The 12123-nt window shown below is 50.3% G+C and overlaps 2 protein-coding genes and 1 long non-coding RNA gene across 3 annotated transcripts; 1 reads left to right on the top strand and 2 right to left on the bottom strand.

Annotated features, from left to right (window-relative positions):
- Positions 1-1007: 1007 nt before the first annotated feature.
- Positions 1008-3898, bottom strand: bloc1s5 (biogenesis of lysosomal organelles complex-1, subunit 5, muted). The gene is made up of 5 exons (XM_084703081.1): positions 3712-3898; positions 2364-2446; positions 2141-2270; positions 1773-1831; positions 1008-1377 (listed from the first exon to the last, which is right to left on the bottom strand). The coding sequence occupies exons 1-5, from the start codon at positions 3728-3730 to the stop codon at positions 1204-1206; spliced, it is 465 nt and encodes a 154-aa protein (XP_084559207.1). The 5' UTR covers positions 3731-3898; the 3' UTR covers positions 1008-1203.
- A 78-nt stretch (positions 3899-3976) lies between these two features.
- mtmr6 (myotubularin related protein 6) lies at positions 3977-10927 on the top strand. The gene is made up of 15 exons (XM_084703080.1): positions 3977-4197; positions 5056-5175; positions 6505-6667; positions 6796-6953; positions 7382-7510; positions 7643-7777; positions 7917-8049; positions 8130-8239; positions 8418-8543; positions 8757-8806; positions 9113-9206; positions 9323-9429; positions 9532-9666; positions 9761-9887; positions 10312-10927. The coding sequence occupies exons 1-15, from the start codon at positions 4174-4176 to the stop codon at positions 10645-10647; spliced, it is 1947 nt and encodes a 648-aa protein (XP_084559206.1). The 5' UTR covers positions 3977-4173; the 3' UTR covers positions 10648-10927.
- LOC146274621 (uncharacterized) lies at positions 7054-7539 on the bottom strand. Its single transcript, XR_014766318.1, has 2 exons — positions 7397-7539; positions 7054-7293 (listed from the first exon to the last, which is right to left on the bottom strand). It is a non-coding gene; the product is annotated as an uncharacterized LOC146274621 (long non-coding RNA).
- Positions 10928-12123: the final 1196 nt, after the last annotated feature.

The raw sequence follows: 12123 nt of genomic DNA, 5'->3' as shown, positions 1-12123 counted from the left end.
ACCTCCACACACCTACCCTGCCCTGCCAGCCCCCTAACCTCCACACACCTACCCTGCCCTGCCACCCCCCTGACCTCCACACACCTACCCTGCCCTGCCAGCCCCCTAACCTCCACACACCTACCCTGCCCTGCCAGCCCCCTAACCTCCACACACCTACCCTGCCCTGCCAGCCCCCTAACCTCCACACCTACCCTGCCCTGCCAGCCCCCTAACCTCCACACCTACCCTGCCCTGCCAGCCCCCTAACCTCCACACACCTACCCTGCCCTGCCAGCCCCCTAACCTCCACACCTACCCTGCCCTGCCAGCCCCCTAACCTCCACACACCTACCCTGCCCTGCCAGCCCCCTAACCTCCACACCTACCCTGCCCTGCCAGCCCCCTAACCTCCACACCTACCCTGCCCTGCCACCCCCCTAACCTCCACACACCTACCCTGCCCTGCCAGCCCCCTAACCTCCACACACCTACCCTGCCCTGCCAGCCCCCTAACCTCCACACACCTACCCTGCCCTGCCAGCCCCCTAACCTCCACACACCTACCCTGCCCTGCCAGCCCCCTAACCTCCACACCTACCCTGCCCTGCCAGCCCCCTAACCTCCACACACCTACCCTGCCCTGCCAGCCCCCTAACCTCCACACACCTACCCTGCCCTGCCAGCCCCCTAACCTCCACACACCTACCCTGCCCTGGTGTATGATGTCAACTCTCTTTCCCGCTGCAACAGCAGCAGTGTGAGTGAGAGTGGGTCTGCCTTCTGTATGTTGATGAGGGCTTCTTAAATATTTGTTCTGTCACACGGTACGAGATAAACTCCAGTTCCCAGCCTCCCAGGAATGTGCCCGCATGCACGTTCATCCATCAATCTGTCGGAATTGTCTGCCATTGTCCAGCGCGAACACGTCTATAAAACACAACACTTCATAAGACAACAGACAGCCCAGCTGTTTGACCGTTGTACAAGATAAGGAGAACTGCAGAAGATTCGTAAGGCATTCAGACTTTCATTTAACAAATCATTTTATTATCTCCTCTAAACTAGAGTTTGGCTCGTGCAGGCGAAGCAAGAGGATGACCAACCTGTCCAGGTAAGAAGATCAACATGTCCACATGGTTTCAACCACACTGCTCTGAACAGTTCCCCTCTCACTGACCCCCCCCCCCCCCCTCAGCTATCCTCTGGATGAAGAAGAGGTTCTCAGAAGTGGGAGAACTTGGCCAGGTCCTTCTTCATCTCACTGTACTGGCAGCTGAGGCGCCCTACTGCCTTGGTGTGCTCCTCATCCACTTCCTCCTTCTGGCTCTGCTGCTCCTTCAGGAACTCCTCCCAGTCGTCCCTCCTCCTCTCCAGACTGGCCTGCATGCGGGGGCTCTGGGGGAGCACACCACTCAGTGAGGGGGCCTTCAGAACGATCTGGGACACATATCACCTTTGCCCTGCCCCTGGCAGGAACCTAACTTCATATGAGGCACTCGGAGTTTGAACCTCCATAAAAACAAACACAGTTATTTATTTTTAAATATACCGCCCAGCTCCGACAATGTAAATGCCCCAGGGCTGTTGTTTCTGTCTGGGATGGAAGTTCACTACGACTCAGACAGTGGTTCCAGGCCTAGTCCCTGGTAAACACAACTGTAAGCTCTTTCACAGCCTATGATGACATAGCTTGCGTTGGTACATAACTGGCAGTAACCATCGTTATGGATAAGAATCTGTGTTCCTCAAAACAAGGTTGATGAGTGTGACTGGAGCTGGCTGGCTCTTACCTGCTGTGCCTCTATCTCCCTCTGCTGGATCCTCAGGGTCATGTGATTAGCAGCCTCCACTAAGAGATGACACCAGAGTAAACAACAAGTGAACATGGTATCTGGACACCTGACTCAGATGGGGTTAGTGCACAGGCAAAGGTTTGTTTTCTTTTGTGGGTTTGGACAGATTTTTAAAAATGAAGGATGAGGATGAGGTCGTATTTTCTTAAACCGTGAAGAACAGATTCAAAAGTGACACGTAATGAAACCTGTGTCCCTGGGTTACTGAGTTATAAAGTGCACTGGTAAAATCGTGGATCAAGGTTGAGGTTAACGGCGAAAGACGAGAAGAGAAGCCGTGTTTCAGAGTGAAGGAGAGGCCTTACATCGCGTGAGGGCCTCGCCGAGATGCTCGTGCATGCTCTGGGTGCAGTGTGGTAACACCACCTGGTTGGTCTCCACCACCAGCTTGTTCAGTTTCTCCAGAAGACGGACCTCTCGATGTCCACGCTTCTCCTGTTCCATAGACAACCACGTATTGCACATAGAAACTCAATTTATCACTAAAATTGTACAGCAAACACTGTGCGTTAATTTCAAGACTCTTACCTCAAATTCCCTCACAAAGTAGCGTATCTCTCCTTGTGTGATTGGCCTGTGGTCTACGAGTCTGGATTGTATGTCACCAACATCTAGACAGAGACACAAGCCTATGGGCTCAGATTCATGTCAAGCCTATGGGCTCAGATTCATGTCAAGCCTATGGGCTCAGATTCATGTCAAGCCTATGGGCTCAGATTCATGTCAAGCCTATGGGCTCAGATTCATGTCAAGCCTATGGGCTCAGATTCATGTCAAGCCTATGGGCTCAGATTCATGTCAAAGGTCACAAGCGCGTAGATTATTTCACATGTGCAGATATTAACTTTTCACTTCTAAAATGTAAGTACTCGTGCACAAATTCAAGAACTGAGAGTTGCATATCTTAAGATAACAAACATTTTTACAACCTTTCAAAACTTTTTTCCCACACACTTAAAGCAGAGCAGAGTACAGTAAAGTATAGTAGAGTACTCATGAAGTATTCATAAATGATGCAAACTTTTGTTTAGAAACTTTTTGTATACATTTTTCTTCCAACCTTTCGAAACCTTTATTTTTTGGTTACTTTTTTTTCAAAAACCTTTGTTCAACCTTTATTTTCGATACTTGCTTTCACACACAGTGAAAGGAGAGAGGACTTTTTTTCCAAAATATTTTCAATATTTTTATTTCAAGGCTGCCGCAGTGAGAGGCTGCAGTAGTAAGAAGCTGCAGTACTGAGAGGCTGCAGTACTGAGAGGCTGCGGTACTGAGAGGCTGCAGTAGTGAGAGGCTGCAGGAAAGAAGCTGCAGTACTGAGAGGCTGCAGTAGTGAGAGGCTGCAGGAAAGAAGCTGCAGTAGAGAGAGGCTGCAGTAGAGAGAGGCTGCAGTAGTGAGAGGCTGCAGTAGTGAGAAGCTGCAGTACTGAGAGGCTGCAGTAGAGAGGCTGCAGGAGAGAGAGGCTGCAGTAGTAAGAGGTTGTAGAACTGAGAGGCTGCAGGAGAGAGAGGCTGCAGTACTGAGAGGCTGCAGGAGAGAGAGGCTGCAGTACTGAGAGGCTGCAGTACTGAGAGGCTGCAGTACTGCGTGTCCCAACACTCTGCACCTCTACATAGGTTGTAGTACACGCCACCAGTCTCACTCAACCATTCTCTCTTCCATGTATCTCTATCTCTCTTTCTCTTCTGTACAACTCGGTTGTTGAATTTGTGCGAGAGTAGTTTTATTTTTTTGGCTCTTATTTTAAGAAAAGCGAAATGTTACAACTCTGTCGTTGAGGTTACAACAGAGTTGTAACATTTCGCTAGGTCCTAGCTTGATAGCTACTGTTAGGTAGACTAGCTATGTGATATTGTTTAAGAAGGTTATTCTCACCTTTCCAAATCTTGTCCATGGCCCCGCACCTACAAACAACACCAACCGACTAATTCTTAATACAGTCGTATTTCTTTTTAGCTAGCTATACAACGTTTTAAAATAATTAAATACACATTGAAACAGAAAACGAATAAGAACGAACGTTCCTGCGTTTAACCGTAGCAGCTGAACTGATGTCAGCTGACTGGAAAAATATTAGAGGACTTCCTCTCTGAATGTGGAAGCACCAAGGAAGAACTACATTTCCCATACTGCTTTGGTGTGTTTTTGTAGTACGTGGCGGAGCGAAGACAGACCAAGAGCAGGAAGCGCTATTCACTAACTGGAAAATTCACAATAGTTTCTACCCTCTCTGCATGCAGGGTTACGAAACTCACGGTATCTTTATTGATGCGCAAGGCAAATCAAGAAAGACTATTTTGACTTTGTTCTTGCACTGACAGCTGTCTCAACAGAGATATGGAGCATATCCGAACGCCCAAGGTACTGTAAGCGTTCACTGTGGTAATGCAATTGGTGATGTGATTAACTCTGTCTTGTCTAGCTAAATAAGTAAGTTACAATTTTTCACCCCCAACCAAGACTTTTCGTGACAGTCTTTGCTCAAATTGGCTTTGCTCTGATCTTGCTAAGTAAGGTTGAATTAGCGTAGTTAAGTGCCATTTACTGATATCCATAGAATAAGCCTAGGCTAGCTGTTACTAGAGCTAGTAGTTGCAAAACTAGGTGTTGTTTTTGTTAACTGACCGACAGGATTGAATAGATTTTTAATGCTTGTCAAAAATACCCTGGCTGTTGTTTTTAATGGCGGCAAGTTATTTAGCAAACGTTGCCTAAATGGGATAGATAGCTAGCTAATGTTAGCTGGATAGCATTCCATGATATCAGATAGGCCGCTGGTCTGGACTAATTTGCCTTCGGCTTCGTCAGTGCCAGTGTGACCAGTCGACATGTAAACAATTAGACAAATATGTAGGCTACTCTCGATTGGTAATACATTTATTGTGACAGATCACAAGACACCAATGCTACAAATAAAACAAATATGGTGCGGGTTTCTCTTGAAAGACTTTTGTTGTTTGTCATGTTGTTTTTGTTGCAAAGGACTGTAACGCCGTAATATCATAAACAAACAGGTTCATCGGTATTATGTTTGTTTTGATTGATGAGTCGAGGGTGGGGGGGGGGGGGGTGTCTGCGCCTCAGTGCTGTATTGAGAATCAACACAACATTGTCCACTCGCTGGCCGGCTAGTGTCTAGCTGTTTGGCTACTAGAGTTTGTAGTTATGTGACAGTAGTTAACTATTAAACAAGATTTGTGTGTGTCGGTCTGTATGTAGGTGGAGCAGGTGCGTCTGTTGGATCGCTTCAGCAGCAAGAGCAGCAGTGGGACACTGCACCTCACAGCCACTCACCTGATCTACGTAGAGAGCACTGCGGCCGGGGCCCAGGAGATCTGGGTGAGACCTGCACCCTCAGCCCTCCTTCACGCACCCCCACCCCTCCCTCAGCCCTCCTTCACGCACCCCCACCCCTCCCTCAGCCCTCCTTCACGCACCCCCACCCCTCCCTCAGCCCTCCTTCACGCACCCTCACCCCTCCCTCAGCCCTCCTTCACGCACCCTCACCCCTCCCTTACCCCACTCAGTTACCCTCTCCTCCCTCAGCCCTCCCTCACTCCTCCCTCACATGGAGAGTGGAGCTCTTTCTCTTCTCAGTCATGGAGCCACATGAAGGCGATAGCTGTAGAAGACAACCAGGAGAGTGTCTGTGTGTGTATACAGGCCTGAACAAAGTCTGTGTTTTGAGGAAGTAGGGCAGACCTCAGTAGCCTTTGAATGTGTGTGCGTGTGTTGTCTGCCTCTGGGTTTAGAGAGGATTACTGTTAACTCTGTGGGAATCAGGTTAGCCCTGCCCTCCATGGAAACCTGAGCAACACAAGTTGGCGTTGCCTCGGAAACAGGATGGCAGTTCCAGGTGAGACAGAGAGAGGAGGATGCCTAGCATGCTGAACTGCTACCTCACTTCCTGTCCTCTGTGTGGGTGTGTGAACAGGGGTTCATCTTGACAGAGGACCGGGAGAGAGTGTTTAAAGTCAAGGAGGTTGTTGTGACTCATCAAATATTGAACAGGGGATCAGACAGTGTCTGAGTCATGGCTTGTGAGATCAGCATTTTAAAAGCTGTGTGTGTGTGGGTATGTGTGTGTGGGGGGTGTGTGTGTGGGGGGGGGGGGTGTGTGTGTCTGTGTGTGTGTGGGTATGTGTGTGTGGGGGGGGTGTGTGTGTGGGTATGTGTGTGTGTGTGTGGGGGGTGTGTGTGTGTGTGTGGGGGTTGTGTGTGTGTGTCTGTGTGTGTGTGTGTCTGTGTGAGTGGGGGTATGGAGTGTTCTGCAGGTCATTATCTATTCAGATTTATGCGCATGTTAATAACTTCCCAGGGTTGGAGCAGACCAGGAATGTGCTGATTGGCTGTGGTCCTTCCCCCAAATCTGCATTTAGGAGATCGAAACAAACCGTGACAAAACAATGTGAAATTTGACTGTACTTAGAAGTGACCTTACTGAGCGGTGTGTCCTGTGTCAGACCCTGCACCACCCCTTACTGAGCGGTGTGTCCTGTGTCAGACCCTGCACCACCCCTTACTGAGCGGTGTGTCCTGTGTCAGACCCTGCACCACCCCTTACTGAGCGGTGTGTCCTGTGTCAGACCCTGCACCACCCCTTACTGAGCGGTGTGTCCTGTGTCAGACCCTGCACCACCCCTTACTGAGCGGTGTGTCCTGTGTCAGATCCTGCACCACCACATTGCCTCAGTGGAGAAGCTTTCCCTCACCACCAGCGGCTGCCCCCTGCTCATCTGCTGCCGGAACTTCAGGGTGGTGCACTTTGTGGTCCAGAGAGAGAGAGACTGCCACGATATCTACAGCTCACTGCTCCAGCTGCTGAGGCCAGGTGTGTGTGTGTGTGGGGGGGGGTTAATGTGGTAGTGTGTGTGGGCATTGTGTGTCGTGTCCATAGCATGTGTGGACAGAGAAAGGGAACATTCAAGGATGCCCCACTTAACCCCCTCCCCCCCCCAGGCTCGTATGAGGAGCTGTATGCATTCTCCTACAACCCCCAGCAGAACGACCAGCAGAGGGAGGAGGGCTGGCAGCTGATAGGTCTGGGGGCTGAGTTCGAGAGGATGGGTGTACCCTGTGACCAATGGCAGCTCACCGACGTCAACAGAGACTACAAGGTGGGCGGGACAGTGTGTAGGGGCATCCAATACGAATCTAGCCTGAATATATAAGGTGTGGGTGCAGCTCAGTGGTAGAATTTGACCAAGTCGTATCATAGAAGTCGTGATCAAAATCTCTTTGAGATGAAATTCAAAATGACAGTGACATGGACAGAAATCCACTTAGAGGCTAAATGTAGCTGATCTTTCCATCCTCCGTAATGCTGTTAGTTATCCAGAGCTCACGTCTGTATCCAAGCTCTGTGAGGAGGGTCCCTGGATTCATCAGATGATGTGGTGGAGATCCAGCTGGGCTCCTGTCTCTGAGTGGATCAGCTCTCCAGCTTACACCAGGCAGCTGGACCAAAATACAAGGATGGAAAATGTCAAAAGTCTAAACTATTTGTTTGCGTGTTGTGTGTGTTTGCATGTTGTGTGTGTGTAAGGTGTGTGAGACCTACCCTAAGGACCTGTATGTTCCCATCACGGCCAGCAAGCCCATCATCGTAGGCAGCTCCAAGTTCAGGAGTAAAGGACGCTTCCCAGTTCTGACCTACTTCTACCAAGAGAAGAAGGTACACACACACGCACCCACCCACACACGCACCCACCCACACACGCACCCACACACCCACGCACCCACACCCCAGCTGTAGTGAGGTGTTGTCTGGATAAGTGTGCTTTGTGCTCATGTGCTCCCCCTGCAGGCAGCTGTGTGTCGCTGCAGCCAGCCCCTCTCTGGGTTCAGCGCTCGATGCCTGGAGGATGAGAGCATGCTGCAGGCCATCAGCAGGGCCAATCACAACAGCCGCTTTGTCTATGTCATGGATACCAGGCCCAAGGTGAGGCCCCGCCCCCCGGAGATACGCCCCACCCACCTTTACTTAAAGTGACGGTTGTATTGAGAAACTTAGATGACACTCCATTTCTTGAACAGTCGGTTGTCAATAATTGCCCCCCCTCCTCCCTCCCTCCCCCCAGCTAAACGCCCTGGCTAACAGAGCTGCAGGGAAGGGTTACGAGAACGAGGACAACTATTCCAACATCCGCTTTCAGTTTGTCGGAATAGAGAACATCCACGTGATGAGAGGGAGCCTGCAGAAGATGCTGGAAGGTATACACACACACACACACAGACATACACTCCACGTGACATACGCCCAGTCACACTCACTCCTTTAAACACTCCTCCAGTGGTGGGAACCCGCTCTGTGTCAGTGAGTGACTTCCTGCTGGGGCTAGAGAACTGTGGCTGGCTGCGTCACGTCAAAGCTGTACTCGACGCCGCCATCTTCCTCGCCAAGGTAGGACTTCATCTCTCTCTCTGTCCGTGCATCTCCCTCTCTGACTTTTGTTTTTGTTGTGTCATTTCTTCTATCTGTAATAACAATTACATTCCGTCTCTTTTTTGTCTCCTTCTCCATCCCTCTCTCCATCTCTTCTTTCCATGTTTCTCCTGTCTCCCTCTGGGTCTCCCTGTAGGCAGTGACGGTGGAAGGGGCGAGTGTGCTGGTTCACTGTTCAGACGGTTGGGACCGCACAGCTCAGGTGTGCTCCCTGGGGGCGCTGCTCATGGACCCCTACTACCGCACCATCAAGGGCTTCATGGTACGCCCCGGTCCCCCCCGCACCCCTGGGCTGCTTGGTACAGTCCTTCCGGCTCTGAGGAGCAGGGATGTAGCTCAGTGGTTAGAGCATTTGACTGTAGATCAAGAGATTGCAGGTTCAAATCCCCCATGTATATTGCTTTGGGTAGAAGTGTCTGCTACATGAGTACATTGTTGATATTTGTGGATGAGGCAGCTGTCTTGTTGTCTGCAGGTGCTCATTGAGAAGGACTGGATCTCGTTTGGACACAAGTTTGCAGACAGGTGGGACTGAGATGTTAAAGCACCCAGCTGTTTACAGCTTCCTGGGAGTCCTTGCGCCCCTCACCCCCTCTCTCCCCCCTCTCTCCCCTGTCTCTCTCCCCTCCCCCCTCTCTCTCCCCTCTCTCTTCCTTCTCTCTCCCCTGTCTCTCTCCCCTGTCTCTCCCCTGTCTCTCTCCCCTCTCTCTCCCCTCTCTCCCCTGTCTCTCTCCCCTCTCTCTCCCCTCTCCCTCCTCTCTCTCTCCCTTCTCTCTCCCTCTCTCTCTCCCCTCTCTCTCCCCTCTCTCTCCCCTCTCTCCCCTCTCCCAGGTGTGACCAGCTGGATGGAGATCCCAAGGAGGTGTCTCCTGTATTCACACAGTTCCTGGAGTGTGTATGGCACCTCACAGAGCAGTTCCCTCAGGTAAGGTTGTGTGTGTGCGTGTGTGTGTGTGTGTGTAGATGGATGAGCGAGAATCTCAACTGCTGCTTGTTACTGCTGAAGATGATAATGCCGTGTGTGTGTGTGTGTGTCCCAAGGCGTTTGAGTTCAGTGAGTGGCTCCTGCTGCAGATCCACGAGCACGTTCACTCCTGTCAGTACGGAAACTTCCTGGGCAACAATCAGAGACAGAGAGAGGAGCTGCAGTGAGTAACACACACACTTATACACACACACACACACACACTTATACACACACACAGACACACATGGATGCAGACACACACTCACGTGTGTTGTGTGTGCAGGCTGAGGGACAGAACTCACTCTCTCTGGGCGTTCCTGCTGGGCGAGCAACACAACTACAGGAACCCTGCCTACAGCCCCGCCCACACCCTGGCCCACCCGGTCCTAGAGCCTTCCACATTACCCTACCACTTCAAGTATGTCTCCTCTTTTTTCTCTCCCCTCCTCTACCCTCTTCTCCTGACCAAATGTTTCTGATTCACTGTGTGTTTGTGCATGTGTGTGTTTCAGGTTCTGGAGGAACATGTACCTCCAGTTTGACCGCTCCATGCACCCTCGCCAGTCAGTGCTGAAGAACCTCCTGACTTTGAAGGAGAACAACAAGCAGCTGGAGAACACCCTGCAGTCTCTGGAGGACGTAAGTCTCTCTCTCTCTCTCTCTCTGTCTGACCTCTCTCTGTCTCTCTCTCACTGTCTGACCTCCCTCTCTCTCTCACTGTCTGACCTCCCTCTCTCTCTCACTGTCTGACCTCCCTCTCACTGTCTGACCTCCCTCTCTCTCTCACTGTCTGACCTCCCTCTCTCTCTGACCTCTCTCTCTCTGACCTGTCTCTCTCTGTCTCTCCCTCTCTCTCTCTGTCTGACCCTCTCTCTCTCTCTCTCTCTCTCTCTCTCTCTCTCTCTCTCTCTCTCTCTCTCTCTCTCTCTCTCTCTGTCTGACCTGTCTCTCTCTGTCTCTCTCTCTGTACATTTCTGTATGTGAATATTTGTCTGCACGTCTCTCTCTTTCTGTATCTGTCTCTCTCAATGAATCCTGTGTTTCTCTCTCCCTGTGCATCTAGAGGCTACAGCAGCTGGGGGTGACCCTCCCCCCTGCGCCCCCTTCCAGGGGCCACCAGCGCTCTGCCCCCCTCCCCCCCCGTCCCCGCTCCCTCATCCTGGGGGCCCCCCTCAGCCGCAAGGAGGCGCAGAAGCGGCTGGAGGAGCAGCAGGGGGAGGAGGTGGGGGAGGAGGCCACGGAGGGGGAGGAGTGCAGTGACACAGAGAGGACAGTAGAGGGCAGCAGCGCTACAGAGCGCAAGCAGAGCTATGGAGAGCTGGAGGGGACATACCAGGAGGCCAAGGCTGAGCCTGCTGTGGTCAGCCTGGAGTTTGGAGTGGCACGCATGACCTGCTGAGGCATTCTGGGATACCTGGAGGGAGAGCGGACTGTTGGCTGGGGTGGGTGGGTGTGTGTGTGTGTGTGTGTGTGTTTGCATGTGTGTGTTTGTTGGCTTACACCATGTTCCCTTGGTAACAGATGGGATGAAGGTGTACAGTCTGTAAATTTCTCTGGAATGAAACGGCATTGACTGCACTCAGAAAGCTTGTTTTTTTTATGAATGTTAAAAAACTTAATGAAGATGATGATAAAAATAAAGAATCCAAACTATGAGTAGTTTGAGGTGAGTGTTGAAATGAGTATGTTAAGCTTTGTCTAAAATGGAAGCCTTTAGTCCTGAGACTTAACTGTCATTTTGACAAAATCATTTTAATCGTGATGTTTGGACATCATAAGCCTGACATATCCTCTGAGGTAGGGATCACAGTAATCTGACCCTTCACTAATGCTGAAATCCAATTTTGCTGTGTCATGCCCAACATAAAAATCAAAACAGACAAAATAATCTTTCCTAACAGAGTTTTAAGTTAAAATGTTTATCAAGACAAACCCCAGAAACGGTCTGTCTTTAGAGAATAGAATTTGAATGCAGATTCTCAACTATAATACTTTATCAATCAGATAATCTGATTTGTATTGATCAGATAATCCTATTGGTCATCTCTTATGGAGGGTGTGTGTGTGTGTGTGTGGGGGGGGGGGGTTGAGGCTTATATTATTCTGCATTGGGCTTGATAGGAAGACATGTACATGGGTTTGGGACTATCCTGTTGCTGCTCTGGTATGCAGCATTACATACTGGCTCAATCTGACTAAGGCTGGATCTGGTCCGAATGACCCTGTACACATACTGATCCCTGCACACACACACACACAGTACACACACAGTACACAGTGTTCTATTCAGTGTTTAGCATGCATGTGTGGAGTATACTCTGTACTGTGTGTGTGTTAGAGTGTGTGTGTTAGAGTGTGTGTGTTAGAGTGTGTGTGTATTCTGTAGTGCATCCACTGCTCCTTCTCTAGTCTGGAACACACACACACACTCTGCTGACATTAAAGATGCGACCGTGTGAATTCTTCTTCTCTCTCTTCTCTCTGACCTCTCTCTCTACCAGCCCCCCCCCCCTCTCTCTCTCTACCTGACTGGTGCACTTTAGTCAACATTAAACATTAACGTGACTTTTACACAAACACGAGTGCCCTAAAGCACTGAATCATTCAGATCTGGTTTACACACCATGCTGATATAACACACCACTCAGGACAAGACGCACGCACACACCACTCAGGACAAGACGCACACACACACACACACACACACTTTAGGGTACTAGGGTCTGTCAGTGCCAGTCCTTCTCTTGCTCTCAACACTAACAGGCATTCATTAAACAAGCTCCATGATAGACACATAAAGATTATAGAAAGAGTAAATATTCACACAATCAGACACCCAATCCCCTTTGTTCTCCCTCCCTCACAGAGCTTGTCT

Source organism: Hypomesus nipponensis, chromosome 8 (assembly GCF_054491055.1).
Source record: "Hypomesus nipponensis isolate SF chromosome 8, ASM5449105v1, whole genome shotgun sequence".
Classification (NCBI taxonomy): Eukaryota; Metazoa; Chordata; class Actinopteri; order Osmeriformes; family Osmeridae; genus Hypomesus; species Hypomesus nipponensis.
The sequence above is the reverse complement of the archived record's forward strand: the minus strand, read 5'-3'. Positions and strand labels throughout refer to the sequence as shown.

Bases quoted from the DNA above. Each gene is read 5' to 3' on its own strand.
- bloc1s5 (XM_084703081.1), bottom strand. The intron at 1,832-2,140 runs GTAAGGCCTCTC...GTCATCTCTTAG, and splicing joins CGGCGAGGCCCTCACGCGAT to TGGAGGCTGCTAATCACATG. The intron at 1,378-1,772 runs GTAAGAGCCAGC...GTGCTCCCCCAG, and splicing joins GGGAGATAGAGGCACAGCAG to AGCCCCCGCATGCAGGCCAG.
- mtmr6 (XM_084703080.1), top strand. From the start codon at position 4,174: ATGGAGCATATCCGAACGCCCAAG. The intron at 8,050-8,129 runs GTATACACACAC...ACACTCCTCCAG, and splicing joins CCTGCAGAAGATGCTGGAAG to TGGTGGGAACCCGCTCTGTG. The intron at 9,207-9,322 runs GTAAGGTTGTGT...GTGTGTCCCAAG, and splicing joins TCACAGAGCAGTTCCCTCAG to GCGTTTGAGTTCAGTGAGTG.